Below are 24,938 nucleotides of genomic sequence, written 5' to 3' on the forward strand. Positions count from 1 at the left end.
AGGATCGTAAACATCTGCTTCTGTCTGCAACAGGGGCCTAGGGATCATGTAGCTCCAAGAAAAAGTGCTACAGTGTCACTGTCCTTTTACACATCTACACACACTACATACTTCTTCCCACCACTTCTAACTTATCCCAAGAAAAATATACGCGCAATGATAAAACCTTTAGGAGACTGTTTCTATAGTACCCAGGTCTCTGGTTACACATCACTGCGTGAGCTGGAACAGAACTCGCAGACAAAGGGCTCCTTTATCCAAGAGGGGGCACCTCCAGCACGCTGTGCCCCTTCTGGAATACCCGTCACCTGTGTGACTGTGTGACCTCCTCTCTCAGGCTCTCCCAGTGTCTGGGAGCTTTCTCTACTCTCGAGATCGGGCCGAATGCCCCTTTGATTTGCTGTTTAAATGCCTTGTCCTTCTTATGAACACGTATCACACTTGCAGTATTTGTTCAGTGTCTTCTTCCACACTATCCTGAATCCCCAGAGGTACGAGGACCGTAATTGTCTCGTTCAAGTCTGTGTTTCCAGTTCCTAAAGCGGTGACTGGTAGATAATACATGCTCAATAAACCTTTGATGGATGAGGATTAAGTACACTAATATATGCGAAGTGCTCACTTTAATTCCTGGTGTGTAGAGGTGCTCGGTGCATGTCAGCTGCCAGTGTGTGAGCCGTGACGGACCTGCAGTCCTGACTCCTTCACGTGTTCAGCTTCACAGGTCGACTTTTTGAACGAATGTGTGCTGCCCATAATCCTCAGAACACCCTTTCTGCAGGCTCCTAGTTCTTCTATTCAACTCAGCTGCTCAGTAGGGAGGATTTGGTAACCCTTGGCTTCTGGAAAAGGCAAAACAACTTTTACATCGGATAAGACCAAAAGAAGGGTCCCCGCCACTGGCTGTGACATATGCTACATGCCGTTCCCCCTCTCCACTCGGCTCTTGAGTATCTCATTACAACAGCTTTTAAGCTAACTTATAGCATCCTAGTTTTAGTTGTTTTTCGTAATATATGGTATGATCTGCAATGTGTCTAAATGTTGTAGTATTGAGCCACCATGCAAACAAATTCCATAGTTGTATCAAGATTGGATCTCTGCGTTAAAAAATGAGCCATTTCCACTCATTACATTTGTATTTATTTTCCAACCCAACAAGAATATAGTCTGAACTACACTAGAAGTTGTGGGGCTGCCCTGAGGTGTTTTCATGCCCAATCCCCATTTTGTTGCAGGAGGGAACGAAACCAGCCACTTTGTACTTTTAAAAACTTATTGTGATTCCAGAGGAAGTAGCTGTGAACCCACTAAATGATACCTTATAGTCTTGAATTTGTAATTGAAAATTCAGTTTGGTTCAAACATATCCTAAGTGTCACCCTTATGACTGGCTAGTTTGTACTTTATTCTGTAGAAAATGGAATTGGGGGGACTCTGGACTTCTTGACCAGATGGTGTGATCATCAGATTTGCTCTATGAAGGTGAATCCAGCAGCCTGTGAAGAGTCAGGCTGGAAGAGTAGAGAAAGACAGAAAAGAGGTGTGTTAGGAGGGCATGACAGTGCTCCAGTGAGGAGACAGACCAGAGGAAAGGTGGTAACGATGGAGACTCAGGACCGGAAGTAAAGGGAGGAGACCCAGGACCGGAAAAGTAAAGGGAGGATAGAGTCCTCCCGTGTTTCCCCGTAAATAAGACGTAACTGGAAAATAAGCCCTAGCATGATTTTTCATGATGATATCCCCTGAGCATAAGCCCTCATGCATCTTTCGGAGCAAAAATTAATATAAGACCTGATCTTATTTTTGAGGAAACATGGGAGTACCTAAGGACGGGGGTGAGGATGGAGAGACCAGAGGACTGTAGGTGAGGATGGGGAGGAGGACATACATGCAAGAGATACTACAAAGGAAGAACAAGGTGGCTTTGCAACGTGAGGAATGTGAGCGATGAGAAACAGATTTTGACCCTGGGTGGCTGGGAACCTGGGTGTATCATTACTAAATATAGGGGACATAGGACAAAGAGAAAGCCTATGGGGGAAACTTATCCTTGGAACAAACTGAAATTGAGGTACTGGCAAGATCCAGGCTGTTGCAAATGTGACCTGGAGTTCAAGAATGATGTCAGACTGCCCACAGGTGTGCTGACGGTGGTGTCATCCCTTTTGACAGCCTGGTTCCTTTTGTCTCTCCATAAATGAAACACTTTAAAGTCATAATTGATCTTTCTCTTCAGAAGAAAAGAAGAACGTTTGACTTTGTGTTGGAGGAGTCTGGGGCATCACCGTGGATCAGGGACCGCCTTTGATTATCTTCTGTAACAGATGCTTTATATAGCTCTTCTATTTAAATCTTGGAACTCTCAGTCGTCTTAGACAGTAAATAACAGGTTCTCATGATTAAGGAAACTGGGGCAAAGAAAGGGGGTGGTGGCCGCTGGCCACGTTCATGCAGCCAGTGGTCAGTTTCCCTGCCCCTGGCCTCTGAATTCTCCACTCTGGAAGGAGCAAGTAAGGGAACAGCGGGGAACTTCCTGTCTCTGCAACCCAACTTGTTACTGTGATTTTAGACGTACTCTTTACAACCATTTTGTGTTTCTTTGGACTCTTGAGGTTGTTTACTATTGAGTCCTTTTAAAGTTGTAAGCATTTAAAAATGTTGCTTTTCTTCCCTACATTCTTGAGAGTCTACACACAGCCTGTTTGTGTTCACTTCTGAGAACATTCTCAGTGTTTGTAACCAGCCTACCATTTCCACTCACACATACCACACCCAGACCCCCTTTTCAAATAAAAGTTTGTGTCATGGTGATGGTTTTAAGACTAGCATGGATTGTTAACTGAAAAGGGACTGTTGCATGAAAATGAATCTGTTGTCAGCCTTCCCGGGATCCTTGAACTCCTGTGACACTGACCGACCTGTTCTCTTTCATGCTACCTGTCCATCACCGCCTCTTCTGTGAGGTACAGTGAGCTGCTCCCTTAGGGATGGTGAGGAATCAGTACCAGTCAGGAACTCAAATAATATACCAGCAAGAGCCTGTTTATAGCTTCCAGGGCCGCTGCGCATCGTTCAAACCTGTAATGACAAAGGCTCATCCCAATGGTAATCCCCAATAGAGTTCAGTTTAATTAAATGGTCTATGCGTCGATTCGCCTTATAATTGTAGAAATGAATGCTTCCTATTTTTGACCTGTCCCTTTTCCTACCATTTAGATGCTTTGAACCTCCGAAACCGGCAGGTCATCTGCGTGACTCTCAAAGTTCTCCAGCATCTGGTGGTGTCAGCTGAGATGGTGGGAGAAGCTTTGGTGCCCTATTACCGTCAAATCCTCCCCATCCTGAACATCTTTAAGAATATGAATGGTGAGTTATCCCAGGAGTCAAAATGCCTTTTAAGCCCTGAACAAAGGGAGCGGTTTGATGTAGAGTTCATTAGCAACACATTTAGGACTTATTATTGCAGATAAACTACGATCCACTTAGAGATCTAAGTATCATAACTCCCTCTCCTCCTCCTGCCACCCCCGACGGAAACAGTAAAACCATGTATCACTCCTGACATGTGCAGCTTACTTACTTACTTACTTGGCGCAGAAGCACCGACGCACTTCTATAATCGTCCAATGAGTAAATTGTAAATTTTTAAAAATAGCTTTTTGAATACTCTAGTAGGAACTTGTTCTTTCTCGTGATAGAGTACTACCGTTAGATCCTTCCGGTTAAAATTCCAGTTTTTATCGATTTAAGATGAGTTTTTAAAGCAATATTATTAAAATCTGGTGCACATGGTTTGGAGAGTTTTAATATATGCTCTCCCATATCTAAAACACAAATAGAAAAATGGATAATTTGTTGCTACTTCGTTGATGGTGAGTACTGTTTAAAATATGTGTGTGTGTGTATGCTGATATATTTATTTTAAAAAACTATTATTTTATAAGTTTTGAGCACTGAGGAGCTCAGACGAATTTGCTTTATACTAACAAGGGTATTAGCAAGTTGTGGCGATCTCTTGGCAGTAAGTACACTGAGAGTGCCAGTTTCCTTCGTGCCTATTGAAATGACGTGAAACTAATTTTCTTTTATGCTGCTAACTTTGAAGTTCCGTACTTCCCATGATCTAAGTCAACATTTGAAGTTAATTCCTGGTAGCCATGTAAACAAATTAGTAATTTAGTGAAACACTGTATGACATTTTTGCAACATGTTCTACAATGAGTACATTGTACATGCAAAAAAAAAAAAAAAGAAAAGAAAAAGAAAAATCAAGAAACTGAGTGTATAGCAGCTCCTACCACAAACAAGTCCTTTATTTGGAATCACTATTTTTTATACTATTCCTAAATTTCTTTAAGATGTCTAGTTAATCATGCAGACTATTCAGGAAATCATGGAATCCTGAGAAAGTCTTGAGCTGTCTTTCTATAACACAAGGACCTACTTATATGCTTAATATTAAACATAGTGGAAAGGACTTCGCCTGGGGTTATGGGAGCTTAAGAATACTTGGAGTGAGCCGATATCCATTCCAAAATATCTGGAGAGCTATGGAGTTAACGTGGGCATTCAGATGAGATGGTTACTCTTTCAGGAAAGTGAAAATTGGGTGTTAGTAATCTTATGGTCTAAACTGAAAGTTTTAGTAACAACATTTCTACTATATGTAAAACAATTGTTAAGCATTCTTGAGTCATAATCAAAAATTTTTCTGTATCCATTAAATTTAGATTCTAATTAACTTGAGAGAGAAAGATGATAGAGATAGAAATACAGAGGTAGAGGCAATAGAGACAGAGATTAGAGAGCTGGAGTTATTAAAGACATAGAAGAATCAGGGAACAGCCACCCCCAAAAGTCTCAGATATAGTAAACATTTTTGAAGTGTGTGATTCGCAAGTGTTTTCCTCAATAATCCTCATAGAAACCTACAATATATGGTCTATCACTATGTCCCTTTTTTCACTGTCAGAGTTGCCTCTCTGTAACTCTTCTCCCAAGTGCACATTTGTTTCTGTCCTTGGCCGTCGTGGAAGCGGGGTGCTAACACACCTCCCTCCCTTGCTTGGCTAGGCGTGGGTCCCTACCGCAACACTAAGCTAATGCTTTTGTCGTCCCACAGTAGAACCTGAAACTTCAATCTAAGCTTCATGTTGTGTCTTGTATAAAAGAAGAAGTGCAGTGATATGCAGGAGGCAGTTAGAATCTCCCTCGTCCTCAGGGAAACCTGTGAGGAGGAGGATGCCTGCCAGAGCAGCAGGCAGGTCTCCTTGCGAGCACTGGACTATCACACAGAAGCAACTGGTTTCTCCATCTTCCTCAGATACTTTTAGTACAATCTGTAACTCACGAGTGTCCATGTGCTTCACAAAATAAGTGATGGGCTTTAGGCATATATCTCTATTTAGATTTTATCAATGTGAGGAATTTGTAGTTTCTACCATAGCCTTCATTGGGCCCAGGCATGGCTAATTCTTTTGGAACATTCCTGACTGGATTCGTCAGGAACTCTACAGTCAACCATTTTCTGCTTACTATCTTTCTGACATTTGAGACACAAAACAATATTAGCCTCAGCATCATTTTCTACTTATCTTAGAAGCCTGCCAATCAGTACAGTGCCAGAATGCAGTGTGCGGGATTTCCAGAGGGGCAAATTGCAGAACTGGAGCATTCTAGCTAGAAAAGTTAAAACCGTTCTTCAAAGTGGCTGTGTTACCGTAGATCGGTTCTATCAGAAGAAGCTTATCTCAGGATTTCCGATTACAGTGGTATTTTCACTATACAAATAATTTAGCTTTAATAGCATTTCACTAAATCCTGCTTTATGATTGTAGATATCTGATTCATATTCACAGAACCTTATGTACTTCATTTGAGCAGATGTCTTTGGTAACAGATCTATTTCTTTACACTTAAAATTATACTAGAAATTTCCAGCATGTAGCATTAGTAGAAAATTTCATCCTCAGTTCAATGTATTTGGGAACAATTTTACACGTTTCTGTTTCCTCTTTTCTTTACATATCTTTCATGTAAATCCATGTCTTGTTAAATTCAAATACGTTTCTTTCAAGTCCCGCAACAAAATCTTTTTGAGAAGGAGACCAGATAGAAATGACAGAAAGAAAGAAAAAAAAAATGAAGCACAGAATATTCCTTCTAATGTAATGACCTGTCTTTCTGTCGGTGTTCCCTTGAAGCACCAGCTTTGGTTTAATTCTACTGCCTGCTCCTTTTTGCAATTTCTGTCCTATTTCATGTCGGATGAACTTCCTCTGAAACGATCAGTGGCGCTGAGAAGCTAGGGACTGGACAAACATTTCCACAGTCGCCGAGGGTGAGGCCCCCCGGCCTGGAGTCTTCCCAGGGGACCAGTGGGAAGTAAAGAAGGGAAGGGGGGGGAGCCGATGGTGCTGGTGGCATTGCCCTATCTACATTTCTGTGGGTGTTAAAACTTGCAACCAGCCCCACAAGATCAATCCAGTCCTAGGAGGAAGAGTGGCTTTATAATTCCATTTATGGATAATATTTTCCACAGGGTTTAATTAGGCTATAGTTAAAAATACAGTAAAATAAATCTAAGGTATGAACTGTAATGTGGAATGAAGAGTAATATTGCGGAGCCAGGAGAGATGTGAGCTTAGGCAAATCACGCAGCTTCTCTGAACTTAAATTTCTGCATCCATACAAAACAGTTGTAACCATGCCTCCTTTGTAGGGTTGGCGTGATACTTGGAGATAGTGTATCCATTCCCCTCCATGCAGAGCCTGGCCTTGTCTGGGTATTAAAGGAGAGAGTCATTATCATATACAACATTTTATACCTATGCAACCTTATATATGTGCATCGCTATGTACTATATACAAATACAATAAATTATGCACAGGCGATGGAATGCAGCATGTGCCCTGTTGGGTAACTCGCCCCCTCGGCCCTTCTGTGAGCCTGTGAATGAGGCATAGCCTCTTGGGTTTCCAGCTGTGACAATCCCTTTGTTTCATGGCTGATTGCCAAATGCTGGGTACGTAGCCCAAGAAATTAAGAACTCTGGGATTCATTCAACAATAATTGGTTTTCAGGTTCCTCCTTTCCTGGCATAACCTAACCTTTAAGCTCCAATATGTGACTGATGTTTTGGGGAATATCATGTTTAGAAAAGCCTGAGTGCGACAAACAGAAGGCACCTGGGTCAGGGTCCATGCTGGGAGATCCACAGTAGTACCTGTGTTTTGGGGCTTGTTTCCCTTAATTCTAAACAACAAATTTTGGGTGCCTAAAACATGCTGTCTTTCTAGTAACTGCTTTGCGGTGAAAGAGAAAGAAGAGCAAGTTTTTGTTTCCTGTGTTGTTTCACAAATGTTATTGATGGTAACATAAAATTAAGACAATAGGAATGTTCAATTTATAGTCTTCAGAGAGAAACTGCAAAATTAATACTGCAGTGTATTGCATTTGAGAAGCATGAGCCAATAAATGGCATTAAAACATTTACAGCTAAAATATGGGGCTGGGCCGGCAGATTAGGGGTCTCCAGCAACCCTGTTTTCTGGAGGCAATCCTTATTTTGGTTCCTTTGTTCTTAACTGCACCAATAGTCCTTAAATAGACTCTACCTGGAACAGTTCCGAGACTCCAGGTATCAGCATCTCTGATGGTACCGTAAATTCATCTCATGGGATGTACAAAAGGAATTGTAATATCAATGAGGTAGCATGTTCCCATGTGTGTAGAAATCAAACAGTCTTAGGTTTATCCAGGCTAGTTCTGGGACATATGCCACTGTAGGTTCATAAAAAGTCCATGAAAAGGAGGTTACATTTTTAAATTTAAGGTCAGACGTAGTAGAATACATCAAATTTACAAACCTTTAGAATGTTTGTACCAGGTCTTTGGTCCTGTAATGTAAGTAGTTTCTAAAAAATAGAAACAACTGTTTTATGCTGGCAGGCTTTTAAAAGAACTTCTGATTAGAACCTAAGCATTCTGTCTTAGTCAACCTGATTGAAACCCTCCGAGATATTTCTGTGAGCTTTATGGGACCCATTCTCATGGGTCATTAAAAATGTTGATGAGCTTTTGGGAGCTGATTGTTGACCAAAAAAATATTTTGTTTTTCTGTCTCATAACTGATGTGTATAAAGTCTCTGTCACAGAACTTTAAATTAAATTTTAGAATTAAGGTTTGTTCCCCATGGGATTCCATACAAGTTCGAGTCCATGGATTTATATTTTAGAAGTTTATTTCAACTTTCCTTTGAAATCACTAGGTTTATTAGATTTGAAAGCATTCAGATGTTTATTCAAGGAATAAGTTCATTGAGAAAAGTGTTAGAACCACCGCTCCACAGTTCGTGAAAATTACATTTGAGATCACCATGTGTATCTCATCTCTTTGGAGCTCTTCTTCCTCTTAGATTGAACCAGGCGGTCTAAAGAGAATCCCAGCCTCATGACAAAGCTGGCCGATACACGTGGCGCCCACGGCTTGAGCCTCTCTCCAATCCACTAAACTACGATGTATTAGATTGTCAGTTCCATGAGGGCAAAATGTTTTTGTGGGGCTTTCTTTTTCCTGTGTGGAGGGTGGCACACCTCGGAGAAACAGGCTCTTCGTATGTGTTTGCGTGGGATTTACTCACTCACCGGTCTGCGTGACCAGTACTTGTTTATTCAGTGCTGTTCCAAGTAGCTTCTCTCTCTCATGACGGTGCCCAGCATACTGCCAAAGGCACTTCCGGCACGAAACCGAAATCTACCCTACCAGGTCCATCTGGGCTGTCTCTCTAATCTTAACTACACAGAACAATGTCTACCCGCCTTTTCAAATAACGGGCTCTCAAAAAATTATATAAAACTCTCCTTCCCCCTCAATCTTTACTTCTCCAAATTCAATATTCCTTCATCTTCCAAGCAGTTTTTATAAGCAAAGCTTCCAGAGTTCGAAAATCTCAAGGGATGGGGAGGGAGGCCCTGTGTATCTGCGAACACTGACGGCTGATAGGGCAGCCTGGGGACCGAGGGTCCTGGGAAAAGCCAGGGCTTCTGCACCCTCATTCAATGCACCTCACACGCCGTCAGCCAGTAAAATGACCTCCTTACCATCAGGAAATCTACAAGTACGTACTAAATGAATTTCCTCTTCACTCAGACTGCTTCATTCAAACTTATTTTCACCCTAAATTCACTTGTAGAGCCGTGCTGGGTGCAGAGACATGATGTAGGTTGCCTCTATCTGCTCTCCCTGTAGACAGATCTGGTTGCATCTGCCTCAAGGGAAAAATTAATCTCAGAGTTGTCTGTCTGGACCTAGAAACACAGGACCTGGTAAGGTGATGACCAGGGAACTCAGAACCAGTCCTAAAGGCTGTGTGTGGGTGTCCTGGGGCTGCCATAACAAACACCACAGGCTGGGCGGCTTAGACAACAGACAGGTATTTTCTCCAGGTTCTGAAGGCCAGACGTCCCAAATCAAAGTGTTGGCAGGGTCCTTGCTCTCCAAAGTCTCTGGAAAGGATTTGTTCCAGGCTCCCTGGCTTCTGGTGGCACCAGCCTGGCGACCCTCGGCTCACAGCTGCCTCCCTCCGGTCTCTGCCTCCGTCTCCACGGGACGTTTTCCCTGTGTGCCAGTCTCTGCGTCTCTCCTCTTCTTGCACAGACACCAGTTCTTGTCATGACTGCATTAGGGCCCGCCCTCTCCCAGGATGACCTCATCTTACCTTCCTAGTTACATTGGCAATAACTCTATTTGCAAATGTTGGCCACATTTGGAGGTTCCAGAAAGTACATTAATTTGGGGGACACTGTTCAACCCGGGACAGGCTGTGTAAGTCTCACCTGAGGTGTGTGCAGATCACATCCCATCCTTGATGAATAAAGCTGGAGCTTTCGTGTGCCTTCGCTCCCTCCCATTGACCGACCGTGTTTCCCAGAAAATAAGACCGAGCCAGACAATCCGCTCTAATGCGTCTTTTGGAGCAAAAATTAATATAAGACCCGGTCTTACTCTACTAGAATGTAAGACCGGGTATAATATAATATAATACTGGGTCTTATTTTAATTTTTCCTCCAAAAGACTCATCAGAGCTGATTGTCCAGCTGGGTCTTATTTTCAGGGAAGCACGGTAGCTACTGAGAATGGACTTGCTCTGCGAAGCCTAACAAGAACTCCCTCTTTCAACCACAAAAAGCCCTGCTCCTTCTCCTTTCAGCAGGAAGGGTTTGTTTAGTGAAGAAAGGAAGAGAATCCAGGTGTGAGTAGAGGAGATGGAGGGACTCGGTCTTCTGTCCTTCAGGGATTCTGTGCTCGGAGAGGTGAGCTAAGGCCTTCACAGCCGCAGGTGCTGCGCCTGACATGCCACAGACACACACGTGTGCTGCTGCCACCAGCCCCCGGGAGGCCCTAGGGAGCCACTCAGGCTGGTGGACTGCGTCGCCTGAGCCTGTCCCTGCCCAACCAGCTGGGCAAGAGGGTCAGGCCACTGGGTACCTGAGTGGGTTCACCTGGGGGCAGGGATGGATGCAACGGTAAGTGTAAAAAGAAGAAATGGGAGAGTGTTTCAGAGCAAAGGCTTTCCTGGGTTTGAATCCTGGCTCGGAATTTATAAGCTGTGTGGCGTTTGATGGGTTACATAACTACTCTGTGCCTCAGTCGCCTTAATCCGAAAAGCAAGTGGTTGAGAAGATTAAAGAGAGCTCATGGAGCTGCAGGGAACTGCATCGAAATCGGTTCTGTAGGTGTGTCAGTGGCAAGAGGGTGAGGGCAGTGGATGATGGAATGTGAGTGAGATTGATTTGCAGATTAGCAGGTGGTAGGTAAATGTTACACGTGTATTATCTGCCTGACAGGGGTTGCCTACATATGTGGTTCTGTGCAGTCCTTTCAAGATACGTAAGTGACATCTATTAGAATAAATATGATAATTTATTAAGGTGATTAGATGCAGAATATATGGTTAAGAGTCAGTATCTTTTTCATATTCCCGCAGTCAGAAATACAATGCAAATTTTGTTTTTGAGATGCTAATCATTTCTCCTTGCAGAAACATTCCAATGTAGATAAACTTTTACTGTTCAACTCTCTCTCCCGCCAAAGAGCTTTCGCTCCTTCTTTGGATCCCACACTTCATTTTAGAAGAGAGCTGAAGTCTTTATCTAATCAAAAGGCCTAATGGGGAGCTTTGCCTAGAATTGCATTGCACGATAGATTATTGAAATCCTAACCTCTTTTCAAGACAGACACAGCTTTCAATTTTCAAGTGGCTTTTATATTTGCAGTTTTTCTGTGTGGATCTTTCCGAATCTTAGTGCCCAAGCCTTTACCCTGGGCACCCCAGGTTCATGTGCATTAGCTACATTAGTCTCGTTTTACCTCTGTTCCCATCATGTAAGTTTACCTAAAGAGATCAGACTGCCGAGAGAACACTGAATTGCAGACAAATGCGGTGCCCAGGCACCGACCTGTGTGTGCTCCCCAGACCAGAGGCACGTTTGCTGTACCTAGAGCAACCTGCATAGGTAAACCTCATTAGTATTTTCTAAAGAGGCCACTGTGGTGTGGCATCGAGGCTTGAGGTGGGAATGGAACCGGCCGTCTGTACCCGGCTGCTTGCTTGTTGGAATGGGCCACGGGACCTACACCCCTGGTTCTTGACCTTGAGCGACCATCCTAGTCCCATCCCAAAGACTCCCGTGAGATAAGGCCTCCTTTTTCTCCAGAAGTCAGCTCAAACGTCACGTTCTCTCAGGTCGCTCCAGGTGCACCAAGCTTTGATCCCTCTCTGACTAGCAACACGCATCGCTCTCCATCCTTGGTCTTCCCCGCATCTCGCGTGCTGTGTAGACTCCATTTCCTGTGTCCACCTCCTTGACTAGCCTGGGAGAGAGAGGGGACAGCTGGCCCCTGCTCAACCTGTGGGCACAGCCATGTTTGAAACATGTGCTTTGTCCCCCTCCCTCCCCCTCCGAGGTCCACCAGAACAGTATCTCCAGACAAGACGGTTCGATTCCCACTGGTTCCCAGTCCTTGGCCAGTAACCTGGCCCCTGCGAGCTGGGAAGTGGCATGTTTCTGAATAGGAGATTTCCACCAGTTCAGCCAAGGCCTTTACGATCTGCTAAGAGAAATCTGTATAATGTGCTTCAGTGTATTTAAAAGCTCAGGATGGGCCCCAGATGAGCACACATGCAGATATTCGCCCAAGAGGAAACAGTGTTCTTTTCTATTTATGCAAGAGTTTTACTTAATCTGCAAAAAAGAAAGAAAAAGCAAAAAGCAAATAGTGATTTCTAAAGTTTTCATTTAAGGAGGCTCCTGTATTCGGTCTGATTATAATTTGTACTTTTTCAGTCACCTAAACTGTCACCCGTCTGGACTTGCTGGTAATGTAGATCTTGTTCTCATTTCCTTTATATGCAAATCTTTCAGCAATGCCAGGTGACCTCCCTGCGCTCTCTATGTGGACATTGCAGAGTAAATAAGAATTCACCAAGTATAATTGTTATGTTGAATAATCACTACTTATGACATAATTACAAGATGAGTTTAAAAGGGAGACCAAAAAAAAAAGAGCTTTATTCAGTGGGGGAGCCTTTCCCTGACAGTGCCTAAAACTTTAACGACCTTAATTGTTCTGCTCACGGACTCACACACACAGTTCCAGTGCTTATTAGAATCCATTCTTCAGCAGTTTGGTCAAAACTCCAGACTTGATTTACCGTCAAGTACTGTCCCCCTCCCCCAGCTCAGATGTGCTCCAGGCTGGAAGCTTATAGTGGGGAAGGGGCATGATGGACTTTTCCTCCATTTCTCTGCCTCCTATGTTACCACCGCCTTCCACCTTGACTACCCAGCTTCTGTCTCCCAGTGCTGTTGGGAGGGGGGAGGTTCTCACGACGGGCTCCATCCCGAGCTGGCGCCACATGCCCTGGACCTGGCAGGCGTTCCGGCTGATTCTGCCCTGTGGAGTGTGCGGAGGGCTACTAGTGACCCCGCCACGGGCCGGGCTCTCCATTCGGGTTGTGACTCTTTCCTCAACTTCTTGTGTTCAGGATCCCCCTGCCCTTCTAGAAGCACCGTGGGGACACCTTTGAGCTCTCCAGATGGTTCCACCTGCCGGGCAGGATTGGGAGCCGAGCACAGCACAACACCTTGGGAGAAATCCCTCACTGTCTCCTCACGACACGTCCTGTCCCTTTAAAAGCCTTGATCTACCCAGTTGTGGACGTGGTCTGCTGACCTCCCACAGTCACGCCACTGGTGACACGCCAGCCCCACTCTCCCCTTGGCCCCACAAGTCACACAAGTTGGGGAGCACATTTCAACTCCCTGCCACCCTGACTTTGCTGTGCTTGAGCCAAATACGAAAAGTAGGAACAATTTTCTACTTAGTATGAAATCAGTTTTCCATTTTTCTTTTCTTCAAAAATCTTTATTTTTCACATTAACAGAATGGAATGTATATAGCTCAGCATAAGCCTAACCACCATGGAAAGAGGATTTTTTTTATTTTAAGTTTATTGGGGTGATAGTTGTTAGTAAAGTTACATAGATTTCAGGTGAATAATTCTGTATTATATCACCTATAAATCCCATTGTGTGTTAACCACCCAGAGTCAGTTCTCCTTCCATCACCATATATTTGATCCCCTTTACCCTCATCTCCCACCCCCTCACCTTCTAGTAACCACTAAACTATTGTCTGCATCTGTGAGTTTTTGTTTCTTTGTTTGTCTTGTTCCTTTGTTGCTTTCAGTTTTATATACCACATATCAGTGAAATCATATGGTTCTCTACTTTTTCTGTCTGACTTATTTCATTCAGCATAATAATCTCAAGATCCATCTATATTGTTGCAACTGTCACTATTCCATTTTTTCTTACCTCCGAATAGTATTCCATTGTGTATGTATACCACAACTTCTTCATCCATTCATCTATCGAAGGACATTTTGGTTGTTTCCGTCTTGGGCACCGTAAACAAAGCTGCAATGAACATTGGAGCACACACGTCTTAATGGATAAATGTTTTCAGATTTTTGGGTAGATACCCAGGAGAGGGATTGCTGGGTCATATGGTAATTCTATTTGTAATTTTTTGAGGAACCTCCACACTGCCTTCCATAACGGCTACACCAGTCTGCATTCCCACCAACAGTGTATGAGGGTTCCTTTTTCTCCACAGCCTCTCCAACACTTGTTACTATTTGTCTTGTTGATGATAGCCATTCTGACTGGGGTGAGGTGATATCTCATTGTGGTTTTGATTTGCATTTCTCTGATGATTAGTGATGTTGAGCATTTTTTCATATGTCTATTGGCCATTTGTATGTCCCCTTTGGAGAAATGTCTCTTCAGGTCCTCTGCCCATATTTTGATTGGATTGTTTGTTTGTTGTTGAGTTGTATGAGTTCCTTACATATTTTGGATTAGGCCCTTTTTGGAGGCACTGTTTGCAAATATCTTAGCCCATTTGGTTGAAAACTCCAACGGACAGATTTCCTTAGAAAAACTGCAAGTATTATTGATATTTCTTTGCTTGCCTGCTTTCTGTATTGTATTTTCATGTATATCTTGAATTAACGTTCCAAGTTACTACTTTATTAAGGAAAAAGTGATGGTGGCACTGTGATCGTGACTAAGTTCTATTTGGGTCCTTCCAAGACCAATTCACTTTTTCCCTCTTAAATGCAGGACTTTAATACGAACCGTTGGCGAGCCTATTGATTTCATTTGGCAGTGAACGAACACTGACTCATCCGTCAGTGACTTTGAGATGCTGCCCACCTATTACAGCCCTGCTTCTGCTCCCACCACACGAACCCCATACTTTATCTTTAACTTTATTTCTTGAGCCTTGAAGTTATCTTAACCACACACCAAAAATACTAATTAATGATGCGATATTAGCATTTTAAAGAACAAGAATGTAGTTGGGCCATAATCACAGAATGATTGCCTGTAATTCTCCCGCTATTTTAAGCTGTGGTTTTACCTTGAGGCCAGTTGGATATTTATTTATACACATCAAGGGTTTTGACAAGTTTGTAGTTCTTCTAACAGAAATCACTGGATATTATACGTGTTCGTGTGTGAGTGTGTTTATTTATTGTCAATATGGTAAATATCCACTAACTGGATGACTGAGCTATAGGTAGGTCTGTTTAGAAGCAGTGGAACATGTTATCCTTTCAAAGTTTCTCACGATCTGTGAATATACCATGATGTTATTCAAAGAGAAGCGGTACAATATTTATATTTTTGTGAGGACCAACACAGATTTCTAAAATAATTTCTGTTAGGATTTTAGGCAACAGTAGCATGAGGAGATGGAATGTGATTCCAGGCCCATCGAAACCTTCTCGCGTGTCCACCTTCCTTTATATACCTGCCGAGCTACCTATTGCTGGTCGTGGGACACTGGACCACCAGCTCTCTTCTGAAGACCAGTCTCACAACCTCCTGAAGGACAAAAGCGCCAGCTAACCCCAAAGTCTTAGAGAGCACTGTGGTTTTTGCAGTTATTTAGGGGATGTCAGAGAGAGGACCACATAGTATATCATTCACTGATTCACTGAGAAAATAATTGAATGCTTCCTATGTTCCAACCAGCAAATTCCCCTAAAATCCTTAAAACACTGAAAGCATGCTGCATGCAGTCACTTTCCACTTACCAGATGCACAAAGACTTCCTCTCAGCTTTAACCTTGTACCAGAATCCACATGTAACCCCACGGAAGAACTGAGGTGCGAAGGAAAGTTCCACCACCCTTAGGGAAAAAAACAAACTTTAGGTTCCTACACCCTCATCTTTTTCCTGCTCTTTTTGATAACTTGACCCTGATGTCAGGGCACAAATTTGGAAAAGTAAAATCCAGATTTGACTGAAGATTTGTTGAGGCTGTTCAATGAGAAGAAGTGTCCTAATGAGACTTAATGCATTTTCTTAGCAAATGAAATAGTGAGGAAACATAAAAACAAAGTTTACCACCATTACCATCATCTCCTCAGTCCTAGCTACATACTGTTCATCCCTGGGAAGATCCTGAGAAGAATCTCCCTATGAAGGCAACCTCCAAATACCATGTTCACCTGAAAATAAGACCTGGCCAGACAATCAGCTCTAATGCATCTTTCAGAGCAAAAGTTAATATAAGACCCAGTCTTATTTTACTATAATAAGACTGGGTCTTATATAATATAACATAACATAACATAACATAACATAACATAACATAACAAACACCAGGTCTTATATTAATTTTTGCTCCAAAAGAAACCTTAGAGCTGATTGTCTGGCTAGGTCTTATTTTCAGGGAAACATAGTGTTGTGAATATTTTTGTTTTTTTCCAGTTTTATTGCGATATAATTGACATGTAACATTGTATAAGTTTAAGGTATACAGCATAATGATTTGATACACATATGTATTGTGAAACAATTACCACACTAAGTTTAGTTAACATCTGTCACCTCACATAGTTACAAATTGGTTTCCTTGTGATGAGAACTTTTAGGATTTACTCTCTTAGCAACTTTCAAATTATAATACAGTATTGTTAACTGTGCTCATCAAGTACTTTTATTCAGCTGTGTCTCACAATTTCTAGGGCCAATTTTTGCTGAATCTTGGCTAGAAACTTCATTGTATGAAATTTTTGCTAAATCTTTGCTAAGAACTACATTGTCATATGTACACAGTGTTTATAAACCCAACTGAACAGGATTTGCAATTACTAGCCTTGAAGCTACCAACTAACTAGATTGGAGAGTCCATCTAGATGCATGGGATTCAGAATGTGGAGGACAGGGCATCACTGGGCACATCCCCATCTGCAGGGCTGCCCAGAAGGTCTAGTCTGGGTCTAATGTAACAGGCAATTGGTCAAACACCATGAGCTAGGAGCTCAAAGCTCTTCTTGAATATCTGAGTATAATTACTAAAACATAAATTCCATGAAAACGGGGACTTTTGTGTCTTTGTCAATGTGTTATTAACAGCTCAACAGCAGTTCCTGGCAGTTCTTGAGCTCAATTAATATTGGATGGATGGATGGATGGATGGATGGATGGATGGATGGATGGATGGATGGATGAAGGAGTGGATGGATGGATGAAGGCATGAAGGGATGGATGGTGGACGGATGGATAGTATATTAGTTTTCTGTTGCTGCCATAACAAGCTACCACAAATATAGCTGCTTGAGACAATACCCATTTGTTGTCTCATAGCTCTGTAGCTCAACTGTTCAGTGGGCTCAGCTGGGTAATATGATTAGAATCTAATAAAGCCAAAATGAAGGTGGCAGCCACCCTACGTTCCTTATAGAGATTCTATAGAAGGAGCTGCTTTTAGGCCCATCCCAGTGGTTGGCAGAAATCAGTTCTAGGCAGTTGTAGGGCTGAGGACATTGTTTCCTGGCTGGTTCTCAACAGTGGGTAGCTCTCATCTTCTGGAGGCTGCCCACCTTCCCTGGCTCCTGGGCGCCTTCATCTTCAAAGCCTCTCTGACGTCTCGCCTGCTGTACCTAATCTGCCTTCCTCTCTGCTTTAAAAGCCCCTGTGATGACAGTGGGCCCATCCAGATAACCTTAGGTAATCTCCCAATTTTAAAGTCAGCAGATCAGTAACCACAATCCTATCTATAAAGTGCCTGGACTCATGTTTGATTGAACAACAAGAGGACAGGGACCTTGAGGAACACCTTTAGAACTATGACTTGGGATGAGGTCATCCAGAAGTGGATGCCTACCTGTCCATGATGCGACCTTGAAGTGTATGTTCCAGGGGACACACAGCTAATTGTAAACACTCTGCAGAGGTAGCAGAGCTCTACACCCCGACGAAAAACTCAGAGACGACTGAGGATATGAAAAACCTTGAGTGGGTGTGAAGAGACACAGAGTTGAATGGTTTTCACTGTCATTTCAGAGTTGAACCACATTATCTAAAGAGTCAATAATTGTTATATATAATATTTTATAAGTAAAAATCAAGAAATTCAACATGTCTTTCAAAAAATTATCCAGTGATAAAAGAATGGCATCCCCAGCAGAATTCATTTAGTCTGTTAGCCCCTGGTGTTCTCTGTTCTACAGTATGACTCCTTGTCATAAACAGTAATATATTCCTGAGTAATTCCATCAGCATTACTAAAATTCCCACAGTCTAGCCATAGAAAAGACAGGGAAGTATTATTTTTGAAATTGTTATAGTTGTTTTACAGATAAAGAAGCTAAGAATTGGATCAAACGACTTGCCCAAGGTCATATGACAGAAACGAACCACATCCAAGACTTCAAAAATAAATAGATCATGTCCAATCCTGAGTGCCAAATACTCTGGAAATATAAACTGGTTTGCCAGAAATAGTGGTTCTGAGGCCGTTCTGATCAACAGATTTCTTTTATTTAGTGTCCTGAAGTAAATGGAAGTTTTATTGATCCACTTTAACAATTATTACATGCTGTCAGATCAAAGCAGCTGTTGCTATCGTCTCTACAAATTCATATGCGTTATTAAGCCAAAATGTATTCATTCCATCAGTTTCTGCTGCAGAATAGTGATCAATAATAGCTTGAGAAAAACTCTGAACACGGAAAAATAGCAGCAAATTTCACCTGATTTAGAGCATCAAACATAGACTACAACCGACCCTGTAATGTTGCGCCGCTCTTTTTGCCAGAAGGCATTTAAATGTATATGTTTTGAATCCAGCAGCATTCCTTCTCACAATCAGTGAGAAAAAGCAGTGTACATAGTATAATCATCTTGTGGACCGGGTCTTCGTGGAAGAAAGTTATTCTCTAGAGTGTATTTCAAAAACTATGCTTGAAAGCTTCTTACTGTCTTTCGTCAAATTTAAGATGTAATCAAATGTTAAAGATACTTCTATATTTTATACAGCCCTGAAAAAGAAACAAAGTGTTTCCAACTAAACAAGGACACACTATCCTGTTTTAAAAATGTGAAAATGTAAAAACTAGGACAATTAAATATATTGAGTCTCATTCAGCTTGCCAAGGGAGACATCAGCTGTCTCACAAATGGGAAAGAAATCATCATGAATGGAGTAGACACCAGGGAGCTCCATTCTCTTTGGGATTTCCCTGTACATCACCTAACCTAATCCTCACAACTGCCATGTAAAGCAAGTATTAGAACCAGTTTATCAAAGAGTGAATTCAACTCAAGGTTTGGTGCTGTCACGCAGGAGCAGTTAAGATTCAAATCTAAATTAGTTTGATTCAAAATATGTTTGTTTTGTTTTCTAAAAGGGTTTGAATCTCTTTCTTCCCTGCTTATGATTTCTTGGCCAGTGTGTCTACCCATTTCTTGGGCATAGGACAAGATGACAAAGGGCTAAGAGGCCAGGCGGAAGACTGTGTTTCCGAATACTTGGTACATTATAAAACTAACCTCCAAAAAACGTATGCTAAATTGGGTAACCTGGATCTGCATGACCACGGACGTTCACACACATTTTCTTAAAATAAAGAAATTATTTGGGGTACATTAATGGATGCAAAAATATATATGTCTTAATTCCTATACAATGTTCTCGATGAAACACTAGTCAATAAATTAATGTTGTGAAACCAGTTGTGGCCTTTACTCTTCACTAAACTTAATCTTTTTTTTTTTTTTATTTCAAATAGAGCTACTTTTAAAAATAATGAATTTGAAATTATAGCCCTGAATAAATAGTAGAACTTTAGTTCTTCTTTATGAAAGTAGAACAAAATAATGACAGCATTATAATAAAATTAGAAAAGTAGAATAAAATAGATATTATAAAAACAGTTTAACTATATTTATTATAATAGACAAAGTAAAACAATTCAGTGTCCACATGACAGATTAAGGACACTGCAGTTGCTAAACTGAATATGCAACTGATAATGTTTTAAAATTCATAATTCAATAAATTTTCCTTGCCAGGTGAATTTGTTTTTTATTGGGTAGTGATGTTTGTTATTTATTTCAGAATTACTTGATGGGAAAGTTAAAGTAATGACTTCCATGTGATTAGTCTGGAAAAATTTTAATAAGATACAGAGCAAGTTTAAACCTTACTGTTAGGTAATTTAATGTTTTTTGTTTCCAAATACAATTCTTTAAGAAAATACCACATGTTTTAGGCGGAATAGCTCACAAGCCTTTTATCCTAAACTAATCACATAGTTCCCCGAATAATTCTTCCAAATAACAGTAGGTAGATAGATTTTTAAAATGCTCTTACCATTTATTCCTCACTTATTTTTCCGAATCAATATTTTCAGTTAAGCACAGCTGTAGATTACACAGAGAACAGTGTTCTCCTAATTTTATAATAACTCAGAACAAGTGTTCTTATGCTATCTATGACCTAGATATTTATTCACATTTATTAATGCATTCTGGAGAGGTCTTCTATGAACCTATTTCTGAAAACCAGTCTATTTTTTCTTAGAATGTCCTGCCTACTTTTACTAAAAAATCTATTGCACTATTAAATTTCTCTCAGTTTCGCATATCTTAAAAAGAAAGCATAATCCATTTCAAATAAAAATTTTCCTGTGTAATAATCACTTAGCATATAAATGATCTTAGTATTGATATAGCTAAATTTCTCTAAATAAATAATTACCATGCCCGACACAATATACCAAGCATGCCTGTTAAATGATAGTTTTGTTGTGCAAGAATTTCCGTTATAAAAACCTGTGAAATACAATCTAACACATTTGAAGAATTAACACCCTTAAATTGTAATTGAAGATAAGTTCTAATTACTGTTTAATTTTTTGTTTGAAAATCTTGTGCATGTATAATATAAAACTGACTCTGAAATTATGTACTTAATATTATTAGCATTATGTACTTAATATTATTAGCATATATTCTTTTTGTAGCTACAATGATTTGATTTGTTTGGCTCAAAAAATGCTCAACCAGAAAAAAAAATGCTTAAAGTTTGGAAAGTTTAAAAAGTGACCATTATTATACCAGGGGTGCCAAAAAAAAAATGTATATACGTGACTTGTATTCATCTTTTGTTATCGATATATATTATTACAATTTTAATACAGTTTTTTCCTTTCTTAAAATGTGTATACATATTTTTGGCACCTTCTGTAGTGAAATCTATAAATTGCTATGTCAAGTGAACTGGTTCAACGTCGGGTCATTGAAAAAATGATAAGTTCTATAGAAAGTATGCTTTTTGAAGAATTTTATGCCAGGAAGATAAACTTTTTTAGAATTCTGTTATCAAGGCCATGAGTTAATATTTAATGTTGTCACCTCATCCTGTGATGTTTGTCAAGTCAATTATTAAAAGTTAGAAATCTCTTAAAAATTAACATGTCCTTAGAATTAATTACTTATTTGAACTGTTTCATTGATATAGATCTCAGGGAATTGTTCTGCCAATTGTATTTCTAGGGTAGATATTCCTAACTATTTTTAATGGGATTACTTACTTATTAATTTGCCCCAAGTTTTTGTATTATTTAACTGTCTTAACAATAGCTAAGAGTATTTAGTGTTTTCTATATGTCAGATACTAAGTTAAATGTTTTTTATGAATCATCTCATTTAATCCTCACCAAACCAGGAGGAAAAAAGTATCCTGAGTGTAATTTAACTGATGAGAAAATGAAGGCAGAAGGATTAAGGAATTTACACGCTGTCAGTCAATTAGTAAAATAGCACTGATAGCATTATTCAAATGTAAAGAGGAAGAAAAAGTGGTATCGTCTATTGTTTTCTCATTTTCATGAATACTCAGAGTTTCAACTGCACTAATTGGGTATCTCATTACAGTATATTAGATAATCATTTCAATATATTGATGTCATCCTCCAGTGTTTAAACCATGTTTATGTAATAATACTCCTAAACCTATGATTTGTTCCAAAGGGTTTTTTTCAATCTTTTTTCTATATGCAAAGTATGTTCAATACTAATTATTTATTATGTAAGTTTTAAATATCATGAGTAGCAATTGGTCCTGGACAAAAACTAGACCCAAGTTCAGTATTTGTGCAATGGGATAGAATTTTTTACATGGGTATGAAAGAGTTTTAATAAACATAACATATGCAGTAAGAGATTTTTATTGCATATATGATATGTTTATTAAAACATTTTCATAGTAGTTAATAGAGCATGCATAGACTTTGGCTGATTTAATCAACCCAACCTGAAGTGCCACGTGTACACGATAATATAAATAGCTTTAAAAGGGAGCCATTTTATCCGGAAGTGTCCGTCTCTTCACGTGCAGCAGGTTGTTCTTTGTGTAGAAACACACTTTTGCTGACAGTGTTAGTTTCTGCCCAGGAGTCCTCATCGTCAGCAGGACTGAAGACGATTCAAGACAATTGTAAGAGATGAGCTTTAGAAAGGAGAGTTTATAAGATCTGTCCATTGAAAGATGGAAGTTGGAGAGAGGAAAAAACCCTAGCTTCACTTTTATAAGTTTGGGGAAGATGAGTTGCTAGTAATTATCACAAATAAGGTCACTCCATCTAGCTTATGGCATGGTAGCTCTTCAGTATGAATATTCAGTTATAGTGAGAGAGAGAAAGAGGGAGAGAAGGGAAAGAGAAGGGCATGAATAGGATAAAAGCACAGAAGGAATTTTGGTAGATGGAGACATCTAAAACCAGAAGGACTGTTTCATTTTTTTTTAATCTAAGAAAACTATGATGAGAAATGGAAAGGCACTGAAAATGTACAGAAAGAATATCAAGTAGAGTTATGGGTTTTAATTGTAGAGATAGGGCAGGGATGTGTTGAAAATAAAGTTTTCAAAATGTAAATCAATGAAAATGCCCGGTACATGATGATGATGACAAACGATAGGTTCCTTGAAAATATCAGACTTAGAAGGGCCTTGTTTTATCTGTGGTGGGGCTCCCGGTATCACACCCCTCAACAAGCAGTCATCTGACCTCTGTTTAGACCCCTGAGTCATGTGGTATTCGCAGCATCAGACTGCAACTATTTTTAGACAGTCATTGATAAAACTCTTTCCTATATGTAACTAAGATCTTCCTTCCTGTAGCTTTTCCACTTTGGTCTTCATTGTGCATTTTTCACTCAATGCTCTCCTTGTATTCAGGCCCCTCTTTACTTCTTAGGCTTACACAGGTTTCTGGGTGTGTATTTTCCTGTGCACCCCTTTTTTGATTTATTGATTTTGAACAAAGTGTACTTTTTCTTTGTCATATCCCAAATATACTATGACTCAGTCTGAACTATTTCCTCATGTTGGCATTTCAAGACAATATTTATTTGCTGTAGTATTATTTTTCTCTTAGTTTCTCCTGTTCTCTATGAAGTTCTCCAAAATCCTGATGCATTCTTTAAAATGTGGTCTTTCTTCTTACAAGGTGGCATTTCAAATTATACTATATCCTACGTATTTAGGGATGCTGTGTTTCTTAAAAGGTGAAAAATTAAAAGTTGTTCATAGTCTTCTGTTACCTAAGTTTTAGATTTGGTGTTAGTGATACTGTTTGAGGTCAAAGTCATCCACACAAATTTAATAAGCGTGGGAGGTCCCTTGTCTCCACAGGATGAAACTTAGATCATTGTGTTGGTCTGAAAGAAAAATATCACCTTGGCAGGACACTGGGTCAACATTTCAACAAACATGCTGACATCTTGATTGTTTTTCTACCTTTTTGCTTATTATTTTATTGGACAGCCCAGTAAGTGACATGTTTCAGTGACATGTTTCACATTGTCAAAGAAAATCTGTGATTGTATGTAGGATTTCTCTACTAGACAGCTTCTTTTAAAAAGTCAAGTGAAGTAATCTTTCAGTATTTTCTTTCCCTTGCACTCAAAAATTCAATCACTTGCCAATCGTATTACTTTTTCATTTGCCACTGTATTTCTGCCCCACTATTACCGCCATTCCTGCTGCCACCATTCTAGTTCAGGGCAGAACTATTGTACTTTGTCTACTCTAGTAAATTCTTCCTTGTTCACCATGCAGTGAAAATCATATTGCCATGCCGTCTCAAATTGCAAAACCTCCCTGCAATTCTAGGAACATATAGTTACCAGTCTAAAATAATGCTGGGCAAGAATGTGCTAGTAGGTTTTGGGTTTCTCTTCTTTCTTTTAAAATATTTCTATCTTTATAATCTTGTGACATTACCTTAGTACTGTCTATCGTGGAAAAGAGAAAATTCAGCTCCCTCAGCAATACCTGTTCCCAGTGCTTTGAAGCTTCAGCACATATGCTCTTGGTACAAATGACACTTTTGTAAAAGAAGAAATATCACAACTCACTGAAAGCTGAGAGGTAAATGAGAAGGGATCTCTAATTTTTAAAAAAGGTTGCTTTGTTTACAATGTACATGGTCACTTTATCTGCGAGTCTGTGGAAACTGTTGCTGAAGTGTTCAAAGGAAGGAGCAAGACCCTGTCTCCCCCACAGTGATAGCAGGGAAGTTGGGGCCTGAGATGTCCCCCAAAACCAAGTGTATGCTTGGCTTGTTGGAGAGATAGCAAAGTTGAGTGTCAGTTTTATAGAAATGGCAGGAAAATCACAAGATGAGGCACGTTCGCTGAGATTTCTAGTGTGGAGGAAATCATGTGCTGGTCAGGGTTGTGAGAAGGTACATTTATGGAAATTCTTCAGGGAAACAAAAACAGCTGGCCAGTGTTCACAGGTTCAGACTGAGAACAGGCAGAGGAAACTACAGTCATGTCTGTCAAAGGCTGCCAGGCATTGTTTTACCTCTTAATGTGAAGCCAGGCTGGGTGGACTTAGCTTTTGCTACTTACTGTGCCTGGCACACATGCTATAGAGAAAGCCATGCATGCATTCATTTTTTTCAGTAAGTTCATGCTGAGTGTGTGCCAGACACTGTTGCAAACTCCAAAAATAAAATAGTGAACTTAAACAAATAAAAGCAGAAATATAAGTTGAA

General features: G+C 40.3%; 1 protein-coding gene across 2 annotated transcripts in view; it reads left to right on the plus strand.

Annotated features, from left to right (window-relative positions):
• The window catches only part of PACRG (parkin coregulated), a 451,953-nt gene that overhangs the window by 246,563 nt on the left and 180,452 nt on the right, over positions 1-24,938 (plus strand). For both annotated transcript variants that reach the window (XM_074333794.1, XM_019749820.2), the window contains exon 4: positions 3,220-3,369. In XM_074333794.1, coding sequence (XP_074189895.1) covers positions 3,220-3,369 — 150 coding nt within the window. The remainder of the gene's footprint in view (positions 1-3,219; positions 3,370-24,938) is intronic.

The sequence above is a fragment of the Rhinolophus sinicus genome, linkage group LG05 (genome assembly GCF_036562045.2).
Source record: "Rhinolophus sinicus isolate RSC01 linkage group LG05, ASM3656204v1, whole genome shotgun sequence".
NCBI classification, from domain to species: Eukaryota; Metazoa; Chordata; class Mammalia; order Chiroptera; family Rhinolophidae; genus Rhinolophus; species Rhinolophus sinicus.